A 25,380-nucleotide genomic window follows, 5' to 3' on the forward strand; every position below is an offset into this window, starting at 1 on the left:
GTGAACCACACTGTGAGCTGCTGTCCAAACCTCCAGCCTGTTTTCTTACAGACCTCACGGCAGCACACAATGTCACTCTGGGCGGCCAACCGCTGCAGAACTCCAGTCAAAACAACTCCATCAAGCAGCTGCCGAAAACCCCAAAAAATGGCGTGACCACCACAATTTCAGAGGAAAACAAATCTTTTCCAAAGCAGAAGCCAAAATATATCATTGATCCAAATTATAGAGGGCATCAATGTTTTGAGCATTTGTAAGTATTTAAAACATTATTTAATACTTTCTGCACCAACTCCAAACACTCCTAAGAAACTCCACTTAAGAAAGATGTTTTTTTCCTTTGTTTTTCTGTTTTGGACATACCTCCTGCCCACGGGTCCCTGATAATTACAGCGTACATTTCATTAATTCCAAGCTGTGCACCATAAAAGCCTTATAAAACCAGGAAAACTGTTCCATGGGAAACCAGCAGTTTGAAACTAATGTCATCAGACATATACAGTATTGTTGCTGTAGTCATAATAAGCTGAGGCTGTGCATAATAACCAGTTCGGACATGTTGACCACACCACATGCTGCTTCAGAGACTGTCTAATACTGTTAGTATGTGAAAACCCTCCAGCTCCAGTTATGGACACATTTAAGGGCTTAATTTGAACAAAACCATGAAATCATTTAGGAACCAAAAGAATGCACCCTTGCTGCTGTAAACAGGATTCAAGATATAGCAAAAATAACAAAAAAAAAACCCTGCAAATGAAAAGCAGGCCCTCTAGAAAGAGAATGAATCTTTTTACAGGATGTCTCCATTTGTAAATGTTCTGGTTTGCAGACCGGATTTCTGCTCTCAAATTAAAACATGCAGCAAAAACAACGACCAGAATTTCATCCTATTCATGCTGATTTTGTAATTATGAATTATTTTCAGTTTATTTCTATAGCGCCAGTTTACAACACATGTCATTCCAAGTCACTTTACAATTCAATCAGATCATACAGTCAAATTCATTCAAAGTTTCCTATCTAAGTTGATTGCATCAACTCATTGACTCGAAGGCAATCCCTCAAACTAAGCATGCTTGTCGCGACAGGGGAGAGGAAAAACTCCTTTTTAACAGGAAGAACCTCCAGCAGAACCAGGCTCAGTGTGAGCGGCCATCTGCTGAGGCCGACTGGGGTTCAAGGAGACAGAAGCTTAGATACAGAAAGAAGCAGAGATACAAAACGCAACTGTAAACGGTGGCCCAGTTCCAGGCTCCACACAGCCAGGCTAGCTACCATGTTAGAGGATGAAGAGAGCACATCCAGGATGGAGTCACAGCCAAACAGGAACAGACCAGATGAAGCTACTATGAGAAAAAGTAGAGAGAGCAGAACGTCAGAGATTGAACTAACAGATTCTGCAGAGTGGGAGAATAGAGATAGAATGAAGCAGAATGATGAAAAAGAGGTCCCTATGTCCTCCAGCAGTCTAAGCCTATAGCAGCATAACTATAGAGAAAGCTGAGGATAACCTGAGCCACTCTAACTAGAAGCTTTATCAAAAAGGAAAGTTTTAAGCCTAGCCTTAAAAGTAGACAGGGTGTCTGCCTCACGGACTAAAACTGGTAGTTGGTTCCACAGGAGAGGAGCCTGAGAACTAAAAGATCTGCCTCCCATTCTACTTTTAGAAATTCTAGGAACCACTAGTAAACCTGCAGATTGAGAGCGAAGTGCTCTGTTAGGAAAATAAGGAACAATCAGATCTCTGATATCAGATGGAGCTCGGCCATTTAAAGGAATAGTACACCCAAAACATGATTAGCCTTCATTTTCTACTCACCCCCATGCTGAACAACACTCTGGAGTACTTTTTTGATATCTCAAATGCATCTGGAGATCTGGGAGGCTTCTTGCTGTCTGCTGACATTCAAATAATGGAGGTCTATGGCGCCCGAGGCAGAAAGGTCCATAAAAGTCCACAAAAAACGTGTCAATATTCCTCCATACTGCTCGTCCAATGTATTCCAAGTGTCCTGAGTGGGTAACGTCCAGAATTTACTCGAAACGAAGTCATTTAGAATGTTTTTAGAGCATAAACAGTAGTGTATAGGACTTCCTGAAAGCGCGCACATGCGCGTTCACGACGCTACGGAAGCCGGCAGACCAAAGCAGCGCATTCAGCTCGGCAAAGAACTCATGCTCTTCCTCAACACTGAAGTCCTCAGACATTTTTCTTTCGTTGTTTCTTTCTTTGCACAGGTAAACAGCACATTTCTTCTTCTACGCTTGCATTATCGGCAGAGCAGACGCTGAATGCGCACTTTCATCTGGTTTGGTCTGCCGGCTTCTGTAGGCTCGTGACCGCGCATGTGCGCGCTTACAGGAAATCCTATACACTACTGTTTATGCTCTAAAAACATTCTAAATGACTTTTTTTCGAGTAAATTCTGGATGCTACCCACTAGGACACTTGGAATACATTGGACGAGCAGTATGGAGGAATATTGACACGTTTTTTGTGGACTTTTATGGACCTTTCTGCCTCGGGCACCATAGACCTCCATTATTTGAATGTCAGCAGACAGCAAGAAGCCTCCCAGATCTCCAGATGCATTTGAGATATCAAAAAAGTACTCCAGAGTGTTGTTAAATTCTATTCTGGATTTAACAGGAAGCCAATGAAGAGAAGCCAGGATAGGAGAGATATGATCTCTCTTTTTACTTTTCATCAGAACTCTGGCTGCAGCATTTTGGATCAGCTGAAGGCTTTTAACTACAGTTTGTGGACTTCCTGATAGTAAAGAATTACAATAGTCCAGCCTTGAAGTAACAAATGCATGGATTAGTTTCTCAGCATCACCTCGGATATATATCGTAATTATATGGAAATATACACAAAGGATTAAAAAAAGAAATATTTGTAGGAACCATATTTAGGCAACTTCTATATTAAAATCACAATGCCGGGCAGACTGCAGCCTTCATTAAGTTCTAATCTGATTTTTTCAAAAATGAACCATACCTCTGAGCAATGACTCTTTTTATGAAATGGAGGGTTGTTGAGTTCAGCCTTGGTTTATCATGTTTTCTTGGACTCCTTTTTTCTGCAAATAGACAGAACCAAAGTGCTGACGGTCTTGAAACTCTCATTTGTTCACATTATTAAGATTGAGATAATTAATCAGATGAGGAAATGCCAAAGCTCCAAAAAGTTAGAGGTGTAAACAGTATGAGAATGAGGTCCTGCTGACCGTACCGGTAGGTTGTTCCAAAGGAATTTTGGCTCATTAGCTTGAGAAGCCGTCATTACTGCACAATAACAAAGAACCAGGAAACAAAATGGAGCCAGGCAGTTAAGAGAGATTGGTGTCAGGCCGCTGGGTTGCTGGAAAAGAAGACATGCATGCTAAAGAGCTGCTGCAGAAGGCTGTGGTCATATTGGCTACTCCCATGAAAGAGTGTCTGGAGTCACCACAAAACCTCACTTCAGAGTTTGGTCGTTCTTATATAATCTGGTGAAATGAGAAATGTTGTGGTTCCCAGTCCTAAACAGGGATTTACTTTCTCATATGATTATATAAAAATTTGTACAATGTTGTTGTTCTTCATTCCTCTGTCACAGAAAAAAAAAATTAGAATAATGTGACAAAACCTCCAATTGCACAGTGTTTTCTGGCCACCACTCTGGTGTTTGGCACCAGAGAAGCTGTTTTGGCAAACATAACTTTGGTCAGTCTCGTTAATTTCAGGAAGGTGCAACTGGAAATGAAAAAAAATAAATGAAAAAACTGCATTAAACGTTTCAAAAACACAAATGTAAGTAAGCAGTACACCAATAAAACTAAATCTGGCCAACGCAGTCTGCACTCTTCCAGGAACAGAGGTGAGTACATAATGTTATATTAGATTTATTAACTCACACACATAGAGAACTAAAACTGCCTTTCTGCAGGGCTCAGGAGAAACGGCCATGGCATGTTGGTATTTCCAGTCTGATCTGCTCTTTTATATAACCGCTGCCTCTGCCATGTTTCTGCTCTTATGGGTCACCCAAATGCATGGGTTTGTAAAAATGCAAAACAACTGACATTTGTTTAAAGTTCAAGGTAAGGCTTGTTTATCTGTTCAGCATAATTTATACTACAAGGTAAAACTACAGAGGAAGAAACAGGAATGATTACTTTCCACTTGTCTGACCCAGCCCCAGTGTCAGGTCCGTGGATGTTCTCTCTTCCCTTCCTTTGACATTTTGTTCCCCGTTGCTCCGTTACTCTGCCTGTTCTTCCTAATTAGATTCATGTCCCGTTTCGTAACACAAACATTTAAAGTCCTGCTTTTTTCACCTTTCTGCCTGCATCTGAGTCCTTCCCTAAACCAAACATCAAAGACGGAGGTTAAATACCACCTAAAGTACATCTAAAGGTAACATCTACTTTATAAGCAGTAGGGCTCCTGATTTGGTAGCAATAATATAGTAGGAATGTTGCATTTGGATTGAAATTGTTTAAAATGGTGTGAAGAAAAGTGATATTACTGCAGTATCTATAGATTCAGTCAAAATTTACTGGCTTTCAATGAAACAATCTCTGCCACTAAGTTAGAAATGAAGAAGCGTAATTACCCTTAGTCCTGCTAAAATAACCATTAGTACTACCGTAATGACAAGATCATGATCCACACTACATTCAGTGGGGGGATTTACCATTAGGCAGTACTAGGCAATTGCCAGAGATGGGAAGTAACGAAGTACAAATACTTTGTTACTGTACTCAAGTAGATTTTTCTGATATTTCTACTTTACTTTATTACTTATTTTTATGGCGACTTTTTACTTCTACTCCTTACATTTTAAAAAATTGGCTCGTTACTTTAGTTTCGAATCATTTCAATGGAGTTACCGTTATTATTTTTCACGTCATCAATACCAAATTCAATCTAATTGGATGGGAATCTACGTTGCATTTGACGCACCACTACAAGATGAATCGACAGATTCGGCGGTATTCATTGGCGGCAAATCATTGCAGCTTGGTGGCGGTGACGTTAGCATAGTAGCATGGACGACGAAATGATTGAAAATGAACACAACGGAGATCTAGTCCTATTGGCAGACATCCATTTAAAATGTAGGCAACGACATGAAAAAAGTGGTTTCTACTTTTACTTTTATACTTTAAGTAAATTTGCAAGCCTGTACTTTGTTACTTTTACTTGAGTAAAGAAGTTTAATCAGTACTTCCACTTTTACCAGAGTATTTTTGAACACAAGTATCTGTACTTTTACTCAAGTACGGAAAGTGAGTACTTTTGCCATCTCTGGCAATTGCCTAGGGCCCTATGTTCCTTGGGCCCCCATAAAACTCTGTTTACATATATGGACAATTCCTTATACCTTGTGAATGATATATATAAATTTTCTAAGCACAAAACTACGACAAATATCAGACTAAATCAGAAAATAAAGCGGCTTAATTGGCTGTAATAAGAGTGGAGACAGAGGACACTCTGAGTTTACTGAAGAAAACCTGCTGCTGACCAGGTTAGCTCTGGGAGAACGTTACTACAGTTAAACAGAGGTTGAGGAAACTCTCTTTGTAAAACGGAAAACTTAGAGTCTCTTCTTTCAGGTTTAGAAAACTTAGAGTTTTCGCTAAACCTGCTTTGTGAAAGGTTCCCCTGATATGGCTCCTTTCCAACGGAAAGGGAAAACAGTTATTGCTTTGGCAACAACGTGAAGCCTCATGTGCGGGAAAATCAAACATTTGCCCCTTTCTTGAAAAAAATAAAACAATTTCAAAGAGGACTTTCAATTTTGGAATTAAAAAAATTTTTTATGAACTAACCCGTGATTTCTGTCAGGGTGACGAAGATGCAGCAAACCAGCGGAACTTAGATTTGAAGGAATCGCTTTTCCACCTGCTGCATAAATTCCAGAGCCTTCAACTGATGCAGACTCGCTGTTTAAGGGCTGGATGTTCCTATCGCCCTACCCACAATGTGGTTTGGGACGGCACTTAAAGGATTAGTACACCCAAAACATGATTAGCCTTCATTTTCTACTCACCCCCATGCTGAACAACACTGGAGTACTTTTTTGATATCTCAAATGCATCTAGAGATCTGGGAGGCTTCTTGCTGTCTGCTGACATTCAAATAATGGAGGTCTATGGCGCCCGAGGCAGAAAGGTCCATAAAAGTCCACAAAAAACGTGTCAATATTCCTCCATACTGCTCGTCCAATGTATTCCAAGTGTCCTGAGTGGGTAGCGTCCAGAATTTACTCGAAACGAAGTCATTTAGAATGTTTTTAGAGCATAAACAGTAGTGTATAGGATTTCCTGAAAGCACGTTCACGAGTCTACGGAAACCGCGGCAGACCAAACCAGATGAAAGTGCGCATTCAGCTCGGCAAAGAACTCATGCTCTTCCTCAACACTGAAGTCCTCAGACATTTTTCTTTCGTTGTTTCTTTCTTTGCACAGGTAAACAGCACATTTCTTCTTCTACGCTTGCATTATCAGCAGAGCAGACGCTGAATGCGCACTTTCATCTGGTTTGGTCTGCCGGCTTCCGTAGGCTCGTGAACGCGCATGCGCGCGCTTTCAGGAAATCCTATACACTACTGTTTATGCTCTAAAAACATTCTAAATGACTTTGTTTCGAGTAAATTATGGACGCTACCCACTCAGAACACTTGGAATACATTGGACGAGCAGTATGGAGGAATATTGACACGTTTTTTGTGGACTTTTATGGACCTTTCTGCCTCGGGCACCATAGACCTCCATTATTTGAATGTCAGCAGACAGCAAGAAGCCTCCCAGATCTCCAGATGCATTTGAGATATCAAAAAAGTACTCCAGAGGGTTGTTCAGCATGGGGGTGAGTAGAAAATGAAGGCTAATCATGTTTTGGGTGTACTATTCCTTTAAGGTGGTGGAGCTTCCGCAGGAACATGCAAACGGAGGGTTAGTGTTAAGGGCCATCACAGTCTTTTCACTGGAAGGGAACCTAGCCTCGTCAAAAGTGAGGCCGTTTCTCAATATGTATACTTTTTCTCATGTGCTTGTGTACTTGTGAAACGTCATCAGCCTCAGCCCTAGAACTGTTCCAATTCAAAAGAACAGCAGACAGAGAACGGACAAAGTCCCCGGATGTTGTTCTCGTCCCTCCCTCTTTACCAGGCATGCATCAGAGCAGACTTGTCCGAGAATGACAGCTGTCCCAGCATGCACTGCGGCAGCAGCAGCTTCTAGGTTAGCGCTCAAAGAGCTCAGAGTGTTCAGTTAAAAGTTCACTTCCCTGTTTTAAGATCATTTGAGGTGAGAACATTATACTTTTAAGTGTCACTATATGAACCATTAATCGATTTAATGCGTAATAAAAAAAATAAAGTTGCAAAGTTGAGAGGACCGTGGCAACCAGAGGACCTCAGAGACTAATGGCAGCCAGGGCAAACGTTAGCCCGTCTGCAGCAGCCCTCTCTCTGCATAGCTGTGTGTGAAGTACCGCTGGCTCTGCTGGCGAGTTTTGTTTTATTTGGCAAAATGTTCATTTGATTTGTGTTTTTATCTGTGTGTGTTCATTATTATTCCCCCACTAAATGAAAAAAAGTAAGAATTTATTATTCTCTAGAGACTATTGTCTAGAGAGGTGAAATGCAGCTCCAGACAAGCCGAGCATGTAGTGACATCACTCGTACACTTCTGCTCCAATTGACCCATATTTATGCTGCTTGTTTCCGGTTTTACCAAGTCCAGACTTTCCTGTGTTCTTCTTAAGAACATACTCTGCGAGGACACGAGTCCATACTCACGTTCTTGTGAATTGAGAAACGGACTCCTTATTTTTTTAAACTTATATTTGTAACACCTTAAATATGTAATTGTTTTATGTACGGTTGCAAAGTGCTAACTTTATCATATGTATGAAAACCATTTGAGCTTTCATTTTCACAGACTGAATATCTACATAAATTACTTAATTTACAAATTCAGACAGCTGCACATATGTTTTTTTGGTGACAGTTATTTTACCCCATCCGAAGAACAATCTTTGAATAGAATAAATAAAGTTTATGTTTTATTACAGGATTGTTTTGTTGTTTTCTTGGAAGAAAAAGCATAATATTAGAATACAATTAATATTTACAAATATTCTAATTTAAGGAACAGTTTTATTCAGCCTGTTTTAATATGTAAAAAGAAAAGGAAGGCCCAAATATGTCTTGTGAAGCTAGAAGAAAAAAACATGCAGCACACAAACTACAGAATGCAACTAGAAAGAGGATTTGAGAGATTTAGCAGCGAGATCACATGTTTTGTGCTGCTGCAGCATCATGTTAGGTAACACATGCACGAGAGACATGACTCATATGAGACTTCAGTGATGCAAGATAAACACTGACCTGAAAGGATGGGAGAGGAATGCTTCCTCCCAATGCTTTTCTATTGGAAGCAGTAAAATATGGAGGCCGCCTGTTTTTATCAGCCAAACTCTGATTGCTGACGCTGCAGTTTGGATCATATTTAAATGGATAATATATCAGTTTATTCAAGGTTATTCAAGGTGGAAGGGTGGCACAACCTTGAACTGTTTGGGTTATGAAAATCCAAATGGTTCCGGAAAAAAACGACATTTCTCAGAGCGACATCAGCCTCTGCCCCGTAGACCTAACACTGCTCACTGTCAGAAACAGAAACAGCTTGTCAACAGTTGGAGGTCAGTGATATTTCTGTCACCTCCACGTGAGTTTTTATATTTCAGTTCAAGGACTCAGTCATACAGAGCTCTCCAAGCCGTGCAGAGAGAAACAATAAAAGCCCATTCTGGCTTATCTTCCTGGCTTCATGGAAGCTTTTTAAAAACGTTATTTGCGTTCCTGCTCTGTAAAGCCACCTTCCCTCCCGTGCTACGTGTCTTCCTACTCGCTGTCATGCTCAAAGTCGGTCCTTTTACGGGTTTTCTTGCTTCAGCACAGCTGGTTTCCATTGATAGCTGATTAATAGGCTTTTGCTGGAATGCAATCATCAGAATCGGCTATGCTTCAGCACAGAGACAGGAAGTAACGAAGTACAAATACTTCGTTACTGTACTCAAGTAGATTTTTCTGATATTTTTTCTTTACTTTACTACTTATTTTTATGGCGACTTTTTACTTCTACTCCTTACATTTTTACACAAATATCTGTACTTTCTACTCCTTACATTTTAAAAAATTGTCTCGTTACTTTAGTTTTGAATCATTTCAATGGAGTTACCTTTATTATTTTTCACGTCATCAATACCAAATTCAATCTAATTGGATGGGAATCTACGTTGCATTTGATGCACCACTACAAGATGAATCGACAGATTCGGCGGTATTCATTGGCGGCAAATCATTGCAGCTTGGTGGCGGTGGCGTTAGCATAGTAGCGTGGACGACGAGATGATTGAAAATGAACACAACGGAGATCTAGTCCTATTGGCAGACATCCATTTAAAATGTAGGCAACGGAATGAAAAAAGTGGTTTCTACTTTTACTTTTATACTTTAAGTAAATTTACAAGCCTGTACTTTATTACTTTTACTTGAGTAAAGAAGTTTAATCAGTACTTCCACTTTTACCAGAGTATTTTTAACACAAGTATCTGTACTTTTACTCAAGTATGGAAAGTGAGTACTTTTGCCATCTCTGCTTCAGCAGGGAAACCCGGTAAACCTGCAGGACAGCGGCCCTCGAGAACTGACTTTGGGAATGCCTGCTGTATAGCCTAACATGTATCCAACCATAAGGTCCCTACAGTATCTGCTCTGTTTAAGACCACAGCAGCATAGTCTGTGCTAACAAAGCTAGACAGGATGGTTTCAGGGAAGGTAAATCGGCTGCTTGTATTCCAAAGGTTAGGAGTTCACATACCATGTCGATAAGAAGCTGGGCCACACAGCACCAGACTTCAAATCTTGTTTGTCCTTATTTTTCTTTTAAATAAATTCAGTTTATTTCTAATCAACTATTCAATTCACAACACATCATCTCAAGGCTGTTTACAGTTCACCAGATCATTCAGTAAAATAGATTTCAATGGTGAAGTCCTCTGGAATCTTAAATAATTGTTGTTGATTGCAGATGTTGATTATTCCTTGCCAACGACTTCTGCTTTAAACCATTTAAATCCAAATGCAGTAACATTTTTACTATTTTATTGCTGCAAAATCAGGAGCCCTACTGGTCATAAAGTAAATCACCCTTAAGCGTTGGGAGGGAAAAAAAAGCCCAACACCTTCATTTAAGTGCGTATTTGGTGCCATTAGATCTACTGTAAGTGGTATTTAACCTCCGTTTGTCATGTCTGGTTAGGTGACCAAGCAGGACTTTGCATGTTTGGTGTTAAATAAAAGGACACAAAATGTATAGGGGTCCTGATGCAGATTTTATGAGCAGTATTGTCATATTTACTTCATTTCAAATTGTATATTTTTCTAAACAAATTGTTTCTCTTTTTCTTTAAAAAAATATATTTTATATACATTTTTCTTTTTCAGATATATTGTGTTTTACAAATTAGGTCTTTTTTTTATATATATATTTTTAAAGTATAATTACCATAAAAACTTGATTCAGGGGTGAGTCATCCTTTAAGAATTATTCATCTTCTGGTTATCAGTGTGATGATTCAATTAAAGAGCTTTTAACTTTCCTCCTTTCTTATGCTGCCCCCGAGAAAAACAGAAGAAAAGTTATTGAATTTGCTTATATAACTTAATTATTATAAAACAATCAGAGTTTCTGTGGAAATGAGACACTGGCTTTAATTTAACCTAAATTCTACTGAATATGGAAAATGTTTTTTTTTTTCTGGCAGATTGCTGGCTGGTTTTTAATTTCTCCTCTCAATCGTAGAGTTACAGCGGTAGTTTTACTGGCCTTTAAGAGCGCAGTCAGCAAACATTCAGTAGTGCAGCTCAGGGTGAGCCCTTTTCCGAGCATTCATGTCTGCCGCCGTTCGCATTCCCAAACCAGCCTCCTGTTGTTGAGGTGAAATGAAGGAATGCTGAGAATGTCGAGGAGAGAAACAAATGAAAGTTACAAGATTATCCTGTTATCATTAGAAAGGCTTTAAACAGCATTTCTGGGATTGTTTTAATGCTTCATGTGGCATTTCAGGAAGAACTTAATAGCTGAATATCTTAAAGGAATAGTACACCCAAAACATGATTAGCCTTCATTTTCTACTCACCCCCATGCTGAACAACACTCTGGAGTACTTTTTTGATATCTCAAATGCATCTGGAGATCTGGGAGGCTTCTTGCTGTCTGCTGACATTCAAATAATGGAGGTCTATGGCGCCCGAGGCAGAAAGGTCCATAAAAGTCCACAAAAAACGTGTCAATATTCCTCCATACTGCTCGTCCAATGTATTCCAAGTGTCCTGAGTGGGTAGCGTCCATAATTTACTCGAAACGAAGTCATTTAGAATGTTTTTAGAGCATAAACAGTAGTGTATAGGATTTCCTGAAAGCGCGTTCACGACTCTACGGAAACCGTGGCAGACCAAACCAGATGAAAGTGCGCATTCAGCTCGGCAAAGAACCCATGCTCTTCCTCAACACTGAAGTCCTCAGACATTTTTCTTTCGTTGTTTCTTTCTTTGCACAGGTAAACAGCACATTTCTTCTTCTACGCTTGCATTATTGGCAGAGCAGACGCTGAATGCGCACTTTCATCTGGTTTGGTCTGCCACGGTTTCCGTAGAGTCGTGAACGCGCTTTCAGGAAATCCTATACACTACTGTTTATGCTCTAAAAACATTCTAAATGACTTCATTTCGAGTAAATTATGGACGTTACCCACTCAGGACACTTGGAATACATTGGACGAGCAGTATGGAGGAATATTGACACGTTTTTTGTGGACTTTTATGGACCTTTCTGCCTCGGGCGCCATAGACCTCCATTATTTGAATGTCAGCAGACAGCAAGAAGCCTCCCAGATCTCCAGATGCAATTGAGATATCAAAAAAGTACTCCAGAGTGTTGTTCAGCTTGGGGGTGAGTAGAAAATGAAGGCTAATCATGTTTTGGGTGTACTATTCCTTTAAACAAAATGGCACCTTATGAAATAGATTATGTGATATTTGGAGGAATGCTTCTTTGGTTCTGAGAATCAGATTAGGTTAAAGATTACCGCTACAGACATGCCAGTTTTAGCCTGTGAGGAATTAAAGTGAGAACAGGAGCAGGTCTCATGGTGGAAGAGTCAGAGCTCCAGACTTTGGATCCAGTAAATCTCAGTCCTGCTTCTTTCAAACTCAAAGTTATGGATGAAAGTCGGAGAAAGTTTGGCAACCAAAGGAAACAGCTGATGCTAAAATATCCAGGTTTTAATGCACCCAGAGGTCGTACTGATCCACCCTAACAGCTTTAGACTTTGACTTTAACAACTTTTATTGTCATTGTGTATAAACAGAGTTTATATAAAAGGACATTTTTGTTTTGAACAGCTTTGAGACAGTTTATCACTGAGAATCACATCAAATACAATCAACTTTTATTCATATAACCCCTTAAAACACAAGGTGACCACTGTGACAGAAAACTGAATAAAAGGCAGAAAAGAGCAATATAGCAGTAAAGTAAAAAAAAAAAAAAACATTACATGTTGCTGAATATTTAAAAAAATCCAGTTTGAACAAATTAGTGACCAAGGAGGCCTGATCACTGAGCCTGGTTCTGCTGGAGGTTTCTTCCTGTTAAGGGGGAGTTTTTCCTCTCCACTGTCGCTACAAGCATGCTTAGTGTGAGGGATTGTATTTGAGTCAATGAGTCGATGCAATCAACTGGTTTTCCTTAGACGGAAAAGTATGGATCAGTCTGACTGTATGATCTGGTGAGCTATAAAGAGCCTTAAGATGACATGCGTTGTGAATTGGTGCAATAGAAATAAACTGAATTGAATTAAAACCCGTTTCATCCATGAACCAAAATCTGGGAGAATTTAGGTATTCAAGTAGATGTAAATTCACCACAGCAGGGCTTCATTAATTAGAGCTGGAAAAAGTGCCTGAGACCATTTGAAGTTATTCAGGATTTATTAGTGACTCAACGTCTGAAGGCAAACCTGATCACTGAGAGCAGAAAAATTCCCACTGTCAAACCCGACAAACAAGAACCCGGGGATCACCATCCTTCATCAGAGGGGGTCACACTTTCACTTCTCCAGTTCTAGCAGAATTAGTCAGGAAGGCCTTAATGAGAGGAAGCAGAGGAAAGAAAGTGCAGAGTCAGAAAAAAAGAGGCAGGAAAGGGAGTTTTTCTCAAAGCTCCCAAACAGAACAGTTTGTTCAGATACAAACAAGCTGTCTTGTTCGCTAACATCAGGCATGTTCTGCTTAATGTACCGAAACCGCAAACTTTGGACTCATGCAGAGCCGTGGCTGCAGAAGCCAAACCACCAGTGGGAGCAGCAGGAATCCTCAGACTAAATGTTTTTCAGGTGGAAGTCTGAGCTGATAATTAGCACAGCCAAGGTGGAAGAAACAATCAGAGCCGTCAAGTAACAAACTACAAATACTTGGTTACTTACTGAAGAACAACTATTCGCTATCTATACTTTAATCTTTTTTTCCGCAAATTTTTACATCTACTCTACAGTTTTTGCAGTTATCTCTACTTTCTACTCCTTACATTTAAAAAATTGACTTAGTTTCATTTTCATTTAAGCTCATTTGTATTTTTAAAAAAAAACAGCAAAATAATTAGTTTCATCCAGACAATTCATTTCTTTTGGGTTGGACTTGGTGCTACAGCAGACTGTTGTTCGCCACATACCAAACTAAATATTTTCAAGAGGATGCAAAATTAAATTTGACACTGTTACCATTAGTTATAAAACAAAGAAAATTAAAAAGAAAGTAGAAATTATCCAGAATGTTCCTAAATATGGCTTTAATAGGGCAGTGCAGGAACTAGTGTAAGCTTTAACCCTTTATACACTCACCGGCCACTTTATTAGGTACCCCATGCTAGTAACGGGTTGGACCCCCTTTTTCCTTCAGAACTGCCTCAATTCTTGGTGGCATAGATTCAACAAGGTGCTGGAAGCATTCCTCAGGGAGTTTGGTCCATATTGACATGATGGCATCACACAGTTGCCGCAGATTTGTCGGCTGCACATCCATGATGCGAATCTCCCGTTCCACCACATCCCAAAGATGCTCTATTGGATTGAGATCTGGTGACTGTGGAGGCCATTTGAGTACAGTGAACTCATTGTCATGTTCAAGAAACCAGTCTGAGATGATTCCAGCTTTATGACATGGCGCATTATCCTGCTGAAAGTAGCCATCAGAAGTTGGGTACATTGCGGTCATAAAGGGGTGGACATGGTCAGCAACAATACTCAGGTAGGCTGTGGCGTTGCAACGATGCTCAATTGGTACCAAGGGGCCCAAAGAGTGCCAAGAAAATATTCCCCACACCATGACACCACCACCACCAGCCTGAACCGTTGATACAAGGCAGGATGGATCCATGCTTTCATGTTGTAGACACCAAATTCTGACCCTACCATCCGAATGTCGCAGCAGAAATCGAGACTCATCAGACCAGGCAACGTTTTTCCAATCTTCTATTGTCCAATTTCCATGAGCTTGTGCAAATTGTAGCCTCAGTTTCCTGTTCTTAGCTGAAAGGAGTGGCACCCGGTGTGGTCTTCTGCTGCTGTAGCCCATCTGCCTCAAAGTTCGACGTACTGTGCGTTCAGAGATGCTCTTCTGCCCACCTTGGTTGTAACGGGTGGTTATTTGAGTCACTGTTGCCCTTCTATCAGCTCCAACCAGTCTGGCCATTCTCCTCTGACCTCTGGCATCAACAAGGCATTTCCACCCACAGAACTGCCGCTCACTGGATGTTTTTTCTTTTTCGGACCATTCTCTGTAAACCCTAGAGATGGTTGTGCGTGAAAATCCCAGTAGATCAGCAGTTTCTGAAATACTCAGACCAGCCCTTCTGGCACCAACAATCATGCCACGTTCAAAGTCACTCAAATCACCTTTCTTCCCCATACTGATGCTCGCTTTGAACTGCAGGAGATTGTCTTGACCATGTCTACATGCCTAAATGCACTGAGTTGCCGCCATGTGATTGGCTGCTTAGAAATTAAGTGTTAACGAGCAGTTGGACAGGTGTACCTAATAAAGTGGCTGGTGAATGTAGAGCAATTTAGAGTTTTGGATCACTTGCATCCCCCTTAAAAATGGAATCCCCCGTCCCTCAGTGAGGTCTAGAAGCACGAGATCTATATCCAGCCTTTCAGTAAACATACTGCTACATGGCTCTATGTCTTATTTTGGCATTTGACCAGTTAGACGAGCCCTTCAATGATATATTACCTACTGGAAATTAAGTTTGAAAAAAAGGTAACAAGTCAAGAAAAAAAGGTAAAAAGCTAATTGAAAAGTTAAAAAGTTAATAAGCCTAGTTAAAAATTATAATAAGGTTTATAAACTAAAAAAAGTAAGTACTAGTATCAGCATTAATGCCTCTAAGGTTATATTGTACCAGAAAAAAAAAGTGTTTCTTTCACTCTCAGAGTGTTTTTCATGAATTTCTAATAGAAGCACTTTTGTTATTTTTCTTAAAATATTCAGGCCAGTTGGCGTTTCTTGTGATCACATTGACGTTAATTTTAACCATCAAAATATCCATACTTTTTTAATGTCTGTTTACTACAGTGTGTTGAATTAATGTTAATGGGGATTTAAAGACATTTCAATTAGTGGAAAAACTTTCACGACCCCCATGCAGTACCTCTGTGGACCCCCTATTGAAAACCTCTGCTTTAAGCAGTTTTAAAAATGGTACTTTCACACTTTACTTGAGTTAAAAATCAGAAATTGATTCTCTAAATGATATAAAAGTGTTATTAAACAGTAAGATTTATACTTCCAGATGAGTAATGAACATGAATACTTTTGTCACCTCTGGAAACAATATGATGGCTGAATTCATCCACTGAGTTCATAAGTTAAAGAAAATCACTGATGATGAACATTTGGAAAGATCACAACAAAGTATGGGAAGCCAAACATGAGGACAACTGTCTACCAGTACTATGGGACTCGGACGTTTCTGCAGTTTTTCATTATGAAGGCTGCAAGTTCGGTCAGAGAAGAATAATCAATGGGTCATTATTTATACCTAAAACTGATACGTTTGTGGTGATTTAATCAGTAAAAAAATAAAAAATTATTTTCGTCGAGATCACTGAGTCTGGGAGCGGCCATTTTTGCCCAAATATAGTAACCCCTCCCTCCTGCCATCTTCCAGCAGTGACGTCATATGTAGCCAACATTTGGAAGAAGAATGTTTTCAAGATGACTTGGATAATAGCGCGTTGTGACAAACACCAGATACAGCACTGGGACTTGATCAACAGCCGATACCGCACCGTGACGTCACAAACCAGTAGGTGGCAGTAGTGTTCTTTGACAAACATGGATGCCTCCAGTAAAGAACATTCAAATTAAAATTACTCTTTATTAAAAACACATCATTTATTGAACACTATGGAATAATTTTATATTTAAAGAACTTTCAGAAGTTTGAATTCTGAATGTGAGCGGATGTTTCCTTTAAAAGCATTTGACCTGATTCCTGCATCTCATCAGCAGAACCTCAAACATATCGTTTCTCACGTTCTCTTTTCATTTATAACCACAAAGAAATTCCATTAATTTTAAAACTGAATTTAATAAATCTATCGAGCAGCTTATCTAATCTATGTTTCTTATTCAATGCTTGTGCTCACACAGACATTTTGGCCATCGATACCTCAGGGGGGTCCCCATTGGTGGGGCCAAATCGTACTGTTGTTCAGATGGAGAAAATATTTAATAGATTCTTTGAAAAGTAATTTAAAAGTGCTGGATAGATCAATCCCAAGCAACCAATTTTTTAAAATATATATTAAAATAAAACCCCATATTTGTGACAACAGGAGCTGATATTCATGTTACTGAGTCGGTGGAAATCCACTGATGGATCATTTTCAGGAAAAAAAAAACAAAATAAAAGTGGCTTTTAGGGGATATACCGCCACCTTGTGGTTAAAATCAATCAGCGCAATGATTCCAGATTTACTGGTTTGAAAAAAAAAAAAAAAAAAAGTAGGAAAATCTCAGTTTTGTCCAAATATTTCAAACCAGAGGTTCAACCTTCATGTCATGTTTGGTTTCAGAAGCAGTTAAAAAAAAATGAACTAAAAAAAGGAACAGAAAAACAAAGATGACATTTTTAAACTGTATTTTTTATTATTTAACCAAATTTAATAATTTTTTACAAACTAACATGATTTAAGCCCAAAAATAGAAAAAAAAAAGAACCTTGGATTTTTGTTTTCTAATAACTTGTCACCATAAAGCCAAACAGTAGCAGTTCCTGAAACTTAACAGCTGCTTCTAACTTAAAAGATCCAAAGTTAAATGATTTATGGACCAACGAGCTCAACATCAAACCAGGAGCCGCCTTCGATCATCTCAATCGCTTTTCACCTCACCGCCGAACTGAAGATCAGAGATGATGAAGGCAAACAGAGTCCGACATTATGGGGAAAAATAACAACAGGAAAAGCAAAATGTCCGACGTGGTCTTAGCCCACCCTGAGGGGCGGAGCTACGAGGACGACGCCGTCGCCTCTGACAAACAGCATGGGAATGTTCCTCTTCGTGGACTGAAATAACAAAATGAAAAGATTCATTTTATGAGTAATAATCATTCATTAAAGTCACATTAAGGTTTGAAACATTCTGCTGGTGAAGATTCTCAGTCATCCAGGTCATAGCCATTCCTAAAAAGTTATAAATATATATCTCTATCTATCTATATCTCTATCTCTCTATCTATATCTCTCTCTCTATATATATATATATATATATATATATATATATATATATATAGAGAGAGAGATATATATATATATATATATATATATATATATATATCTCTCTCTCTCTATATATATATATATATATCTCAGGGTTTATACAGGAATGAATAACTCCAATTTAATGCTATTTAATGCTCTTTTAATGCCCTTAGAAATAATTTTAATGCCACCAACAGGTATCCGTCGACAGGCTGCAGCCATGTCCCGAATCTAGCTTTTTCTCCGACTCAAGCTTCTTTTCTGAACATACAGCTCTGTGATCAACCGGAAGCAGTTCAACGCAAATATATCGTGATATAATATGTCTCACGAAATTGTTTTTATAAACATTTTTTTAAATAAAGCATTTTAAATGCCACAATAAACACATTTAATGAATTTTAATGGCAATTAAGGCCTCAATTTAAATAATAATTTAATGACTTTTTATGATTTTTAATGACCCGCGGAAACCCTGTATATTTACACGTCGATGGCTGCGATAGAGTCGTTTTAAATATCGTTTGTGGGAAAACTCCAGATACATCAAGTATATTCGATCGATCGCCCATCCCTAGAATAGCCTTTATTTTATTATGAAAAAATAGCAAAAGGACGCAATCTGTGCCTTTGTGGATGGGAAGATGTTTGCAGGTTCCTCCTGGGTGAAAGTTTGATTTATCAGTAACCCGCTAGTTGTGAAAAAAATTATACGAAAGACAGCTACTGCTGCTGTGATTGGCTAACAGCACCACATGGAAGCAGGTGCCACTTTGTCATTTACCCAATCAGCTTGAGGAATAGTACTGAACGTCCCTCCCTTTGGCGAACAGTTTCCACAGGAGCCTTTCCAGATGGATTCAAACCGAATAAAGGATCAATCTGGATTATACCAGATTAGCTAAAACCATTGCTGGTGATGACAGCTGTAAGACATTGACTTCCACACCTGAGGTTGTTGGTTCTTTAGTTTTCTTTTGAGGCTTTAGTAGGGGAGTGATGGCCTAGTGGTTAGTGCATAAAGATTCTGACTTCAAGCCCCACTCCCACAGACTCCCTGAGCAAAGACCCAAAACCCCACACTGCTCCCCACGGTAAAATGCAGAGGTAAATTTCTCCAACGTGAGATTAATAAAATTCACAGATCAAATAGGCCCATTTAGCCGTCTGCTAGCAACATTAGCGTCCTCTTCATTCAAATGGAGTGGAAACAGTCTGACAGTATGTCAGAGCTGTCTGTTAATCATAGCTCTACATCTCTGTTCACTGGAAATCAAATGTTTCTGATTCTTTCCATTTTTCAAGGTTCCAGTTTTTTTAATCAGTTTAAAATTGGTTTAGAAAACATGTTTTGTTTATTACGGTCTGATTTTATTACATCTGGAATCATAAATAGTAGGGATGCACGATATAATCGGCCCCCTATCGGTATTGGCCTTAAAACTGAATATCGGACATCGGCCACCCCACCGATATTTAACCCGATATTTGATCAGCTTCTGAGTTTCTAAAGTCTAAAAAAAAAAATACTTCTTCCTCAAAAACTTCTTTTTTACAGACTTAAAAGCTTCTAAAGACGAGGGAAAAAATATCGATCCATTAAAATATCCCAATATCTTTATATGCTGATATATTGCCATTTAAAAACACCATATCAATCTCTTTTACTAATGAAATATTGCTATACGTCATCGTTATGCTACGAAATCCCCCGAAAATCCACGAAATGTTGCCATATTTTTATATGTTGATATATTGACGCGGTATCGATCTATTTTACTAACAAAATCTCACAAGAATTTGCAAAATATCACGAGTTTGTAACAGAACGATGAAATTTCACCAGATTTTGAAAGTAAAATAGATCGATACCGCGTTTTTAAAAATCAATTTGATATCAGCAAATGAAAATATATTTGAGTTTATTATTTTTCAAAGTGTCAGAAATGGATAACAAAACTGCTATTTTCAATGACTACTTATTTTTGTCCAGCTTTAACATCGGCATCAATATCGGTTATCGGCCAAAATCCCAATATCGTGCATCACTAATAAATAGTTGAAATCTAATGATGTCTTCAAATGTATCGTTAAAAATATCAATGATAGAAAGATCCTGCTAATACGACCGAGGTGATCAGTTAATCGTTAGATGAGATCAACTTCAAATCAATTCATTAATTATTGGAGCCTCTAGTTTCTGTTATGCTGTGAAGTTGGTCAGAGTGAGCGGAACAGAGAACTATTAACAACAGAGTAAAAATAGAGCACAGTAAAACTACTAAAAGTACATTTTTGTCAAAGGTTTGTCACATAATTTTAACAACTTGTGGTTTCGGCTCTAAAGCTACGTCCAGACAGCAGAAGCAGCTAGTTTCCATGCAAAGTCAACGGTTGATGAGCATCGAGGCGCAGGAAAAGGTCCTGCAGTGCATTTAGAGAAACGCTTTACGAGCTTCTGAGCATATGATGCGCTTCAGAAGCAGCAGCCGCTGGAGATGGAAAAATTAGACTTTTGCTGCTCGAAGCGTCACATCGACCAATCAGAGAAGCTGATCTGAGAGCGGGCAGGGAGACAGATGATCGCTCCTCTGAAACAGTTTATTAACGCCTAAATAAACTTAAAATGTCGAAACCTGCCAGCAAAACATTTTCAATTTATTATTCTGGTGCCTGCAGTTTAAATTACGTACACGAAAAACGCCTTCCAGCCGCTGCGAACAATAGCGGAAAACCGTGAAGAGGCGACCGGACCAGAGGCTGCTGTTGAACGGGATTCATACTGACAGAGCACCGTTGGTTTCACTCCAGCAGCTGCTGCTTCTGAAGCGCATCAGATGCTCAGATGCGCTGCTCCTGCTACTACAAACGCCCTGCAGGTCTTCTGCTGCTTGCTGTCTGAATGTAGCATAACAACGAGGCGTTTCAGGAAGGCTGGGCTTTATTTACTCCTCACTAACTGACTGGTAGTTCTGTAATGCTGCCAGCAGATGGCACCGTGTCTGTCTGCTAATGGTACCCGCTGGTTAGGCTCTAAAAGGACTAAACACCGTGACGACTGATGTTTGGTGGATATAACCTGATGTTATTAGGATCACATGGTTTCATGGTATGAATCAGATTAATCTTTTATGTCAGTTGAGTTGGAATCCATGGGGGTAGGCTCGGGTTGAAAGGGTTCAATTCTGTGAGCTGCCTCCATGTGCAGCTGTTAGCCAATCACAGCAGCAGCTGTAAAATATCGCATTCTATAAATTACATAACATAACATAGATGCAGTTCAACATAAACATAAACATTACATAAATCTGTGTCAAAAACAGATTTTCTTTTGTTTTTATAACACCTAGATTGTATGATAGATAAAAGCGGTCAGGTGACCTTGTAGAGCTCCTCATAGGTTTCCTCATCGATCTCCACCGTGGTCACCGTCTCCTCCACATCACCCAGGATCATGTTCAGGTGCTGATCGTACGCCTGACAGATAAATAATGAAACAGGTCAGTGACGACAGAGGGCTGACAGAAACAGCAAGAGGCTGCAGCTCACATGCAGGCGGCCCCGGAGCTCCCGATCGTTCCTCATCTTCACATAGATCCGCTCGTCTAAGCTGAGCCTAATCAGGTCAAGTGGTTCTTCAACAGTGTTGGTAGTCGGTGGCTGAAAATTAAAGGAGAGTAGGTCAGTGGGGGCGGGGCTTCATATGACAAGACCAGAGCAGACGATCTGATCTGATCACTCAGACCTGCTTCCCTTACATTCTGATCTTAGATCATCCTGGAAGGAAAACTGCAGCAAATTCATTCCTAAACTCAAATTTATAGGGAGCGTTTCCCTAGAGGTTACAGCAGTCTGCTTGTGCTCTCAGAAGGTTGCTAGTACCCGGTTCAATCCCAACAGCCTCCAATCAGGGCCCCTGAGCTGAACCCTTAACCCCTGATTGCTCCCCGGGCGCCACACAATGGCAGCCCACTGCTCAAACAGGGGAGGGGTTAAAATGCTGAGATACATTTCTCCAACGTGGGATCAATAAAGTTCAATTATTATAATTATTAAGACTCTGAAGTTCGGGTCTAGGTTTGATTTCTAACCACATTTCTCATCTATAAGCTGCTAATAGCCAATTTATTAATAAATAAACCTGATTTAAACTAATTAGCTTCAACAAATGTGCTGCAGCTGAATTATTGTGTTTTGAGGTAACTTTTATGAACAATAAGGACATAATAAAAACAAAACCAGAGCTCAAAACCTGGTTAGTAAATTTAGCAAATAAATTTACCGTGAAGATAAACCAAGATTCGATCAAAATGTCCCTAAATGTTTCCCGTAGTTTAGCCACATTACTGCTATCAGCTAACTAATTATGAAGAACTGGAGGAGTTTTAGATGATTTTATCAGGTTATTTACTTCTAGTAGAATAACTGTTTATTCCGAGGGAAACTAGCAACAAAAGCAGCGAATTAAAGATGTTTCTTTATGATGATAGCCGCATTTTTTACCGGCACGGCTAACTGCTTCCATAAACCAATCTGGATTATAATCCATCATTAAACATGAATAATAATAAACAATGGTTCAAATTAAGAATGCAGTTTGAGTGAATCTATCAGTGAATTTTAAAACCGAAAGAACAAACTAAAGAAACCAGTTATATTTAGCACAGCTGCACAGACCTGCTCCACTTCGTCCGCCATGTTTCTTTGAAATGACGTCTGTGACGTAGCTCGGTACGGAAGCTGCCAGGTCCGTCAAATATCCGCGTTTGGAAACAACTAAAAACACCTGCTCCGTTTACCAAAAAACAGCCTTTATTACATTATAGGTTTTTTTTAAGAATAAAAAAATTATGCAACACAAGAACAAATATTGAAAATAAAATAATCTGATTTCACTTTTCAAAATTCATCACAGATTTAGCTGTTTCTTTTTTTTCCAGTTTAAACCTTTTAGTCGTTGGATCTAATAATAAGCTAAACTCTGATAAAACTCTGCTGTAGTTTCCATTTAATGTTGGGCTACTTTCAGCAGCAGATGTTTTTATTTCATTAGATTAAACAGCTGTATTGTGCCTATCGGCTTCCCTACCGGAGAACAAACAGCTCCAACCTGGCAACCCGCTGGAGGAGAATAAACCTTTGATCCGGCAGCCGCTCATTCCTTCCAGCTCTTTCCATGAGCATCACATCCCGGAGAGGTAAGAATTTAACTGGAAATCCTTGCATTATTTTTACTATAAAGATAATTTGGTTATTTTTCTAAAATCTACTTTAAGTGATGGTCGTTTGTAAAAAGTAAAAAATAAAAAAAAGAACCATTTCTGTACAAAAATATCCTGAAGATGCAGTTCAAAATTCAACTAATTTCTTTGATTTGTTTCTGATATATTCAGAAAAGTTTCTTTTAACATGAACCAGTTTTATTTTATTTGCTTTTTAAAGTGTTTTTATATATATTTCCCTTTATTTGAATCCTTAGTTCTCTCTCATTCTCTGCCATGCTGGTGGAGAATGAGAGCCTCCTGTTTCCCAAACAGGGGCGGAGCTAGATGGGGGGCTTTGAATATTCAAAACATTTAAATTTTTCATATATTAACAATTACTTGCCAACAAAAACAATGTGTTTAATTATGCACATCAATATACTAACTTTAAAGATGATAATTGATGCTCTTTTCAGAACTAGAGTTGGTGTTTTATGGGGTAGAGAGAAAAAGATGTGTCTCTGAAAGTCATCTAGGAGTCTTCAGTGGAATCATAGATAAATAACTATTTTAATAAAAATTTAAAAATCAATTTATGTAGATATTATTACTTGTAAATATCAATTTAATGCAGAATAATTATTGATAAAAGTAGGTAAGTAATAACAATGGAAGAGATGTTCGCCCCAGAACTCAAAGCTGAAAGAATTTTATTCACTATATCTTTTATCTAGAAAGCACGGATGTTTAAATATGTATGTGTCTATTTGTCAGCAAAGGTTTTAGGAAAGTATAGTTTGTCTTTATTTAGAAAATATTGATGTTGTGCTTGTTAATTTAGCTGTTGGAACAGAGCAGATTGAGCCTGAGGTTCTGGTGCCACCCCTCGGTGTTCATTGGTTACTGCCTGGACATCCTTATAAAAATGTTCTGGCTACGCCTCTGGTCCCAAAGGCCGCCCAGTGCTTCATACTGGGTCGGCAGCGGACTGTGGAGGCAGATCAGATCAGAGCAGTGGTTTACCCATTCCATCCTCAGCTGCTGTGTGGCTCTGTGCTGGAAGACGCCCCTGCAACACAATCATTAAACACTAGAAATGAGCCGGTAGATGTGTTTAAAATGTGGCCGCTGATCAGTGCAGCCTTGTTCCTGCATCATTAGTTCATTCCCTGTTATCAGTGACTGATTTGCTCACTAATAATTAACCTGCTGTCTGTCTCTGCTTTGCTCTACAGGCTGCAGGGCAGCGCTGGAAGGAAGGAGAAACAAAGAAAATTTTCTCCTAGTGACGGGTCCACACTGATCTCTATTTATTCACTGGATCAATGATTGCCCGTTGGTAGTATGGGATTGAAGTGAAGCCACCGACCGCCATATTGGTACTCCCTAACTTGACCTGTCTCAATGTAAACAATATGTGCGCTACAGCATCGAACAACCATTATCTCATTTTCAGGGAGACTTAAAGCTACAGTGTGTAATAATTACAGGGATATACAGTCAGAAATGTAATATATTATACATAACTATGTTATTTATCATCATCTACGAGCTCAGCCTCTTAACCTTAATATTTGCGTTGCCTTAGAATTCGTTATTTATAATTACATAGGAGCGGGTCTCGCAGCCATGGAGGCAGACATCTTTGCGCTACGGCAGCGCAGAGCCAACAAACTAGCGATTGCGAGATCGCCAAAACGTCACAACGATGTAGAAAAAATAACGGGTATATTTATTATCTAAAGTCTACATGAAATCTATACCCTACACAGACTAATGAAATACTATCTGTAAAATTATCTATGTAAACAAACCTCATCACTTGAGAAGGTAGGTGATGCGGACGTCGTGGAAGACATTTTGTCCCGTAACGCTCGCCGTACTGTTGGGGGGGAGATGTTCATGTTGCTGCGGTCTGACCGCTAGATGTCGCTAAAAGTTACACACTGTAGCTTTAAGATTTTTAAAATAAAGATAAATTCATCACTTTGACACTTTGACTATGATAGCATCAGCATGTAATAAACATATTATATAAATCCATCACAATAAAATTAATGTGGTATTTTAGCATATTTATATACATTTACCAAAAGTGCTGAATTGATGATGTAAAATACATGTATTTATTACACATGATATATATATATATATATATATATATATATATATATATATATATATATATATATATATATATATATATATATATATTAGGGATGGAACGGTTTATGAAAATCGTCCAAACCGTTCGATTCGCGTTTGTTTCGTTCGGTTCATGCGC

The 25,380-nt window shown here is 39.0% G+C and overlaps 1 protein-coding gene across 1 annotated transcript; it reads right to left on the minus strand.

Annotated features, from left to right (window-relative positions):
- Positions 1-17,253: 17,253 nt before the first annotated feature.
- Positions 17,254-22,689, minus strand: lsm3 (LSM3 homolog, U6 small nuclear RNA and mRNA degradation associated). The gene is made up of 4 exons (XM_038300746.1): positions 22,570-22,689; positions 21,442-21,552; positions 21,274-21,369; positions 17,254-17,697 (listed from the first exon to the last, which is right to left on the minus strand). Exons 1-4 carry the CDS (start codon positions 22,588-22,590, stop codon positions 17,617-17,619), a joined length of 309 nt encoding a protein of 102 aa, XP_038156674.1. The 5' UTR covers positions 22,591-22,689; the 3' UTR covers positions 17,254-17,616.
- Between the last annotated feature and the right edge of the window lie 2,691 nt (positions 22,690-25,380).

Source organism: Cyprinodon tularosa, unplaced genomic scaffold (assembly GCF_016077235.1).
Source record: "Cyprinodon tularosa strain WSP-4 unplaced genomic scaffold, ASM1607723v1 ctg455, whole genome shotgun sequence".
In the NCBI taxonomy this organism is placed as follows: domain Eukaryota; kingdom Metazoa; phylum Chordata; class Actinopteri; order Cyprinodontiformes; family Cyprinodontidae; genus Cyprinodon; species Cyprinodon tularosa.

Excerpts from the sequence above, each read along its gene's own strand:
- lsm3 (XM_038300746.1), bottom strand. The coding sequence starts at position 22,590 with ATGGCGGACGAAGTGGAGCAG. Across the intron at positions 21,553-22,569 it reads TGGCGGACGAAGTGGAGCAG|CCACCGACTACCAACACTGT; the intron begins GTCTGTGCAGCT and ends TTTAATTTTCAG. Across the intron at positions 17,698-21,273 it reads CCTATGAGGAGCTCTACAAG|TCCACGAAGAGGAACATTCC; the intron begins GTCACCTGACCG and ends TTGTTATTTCAG.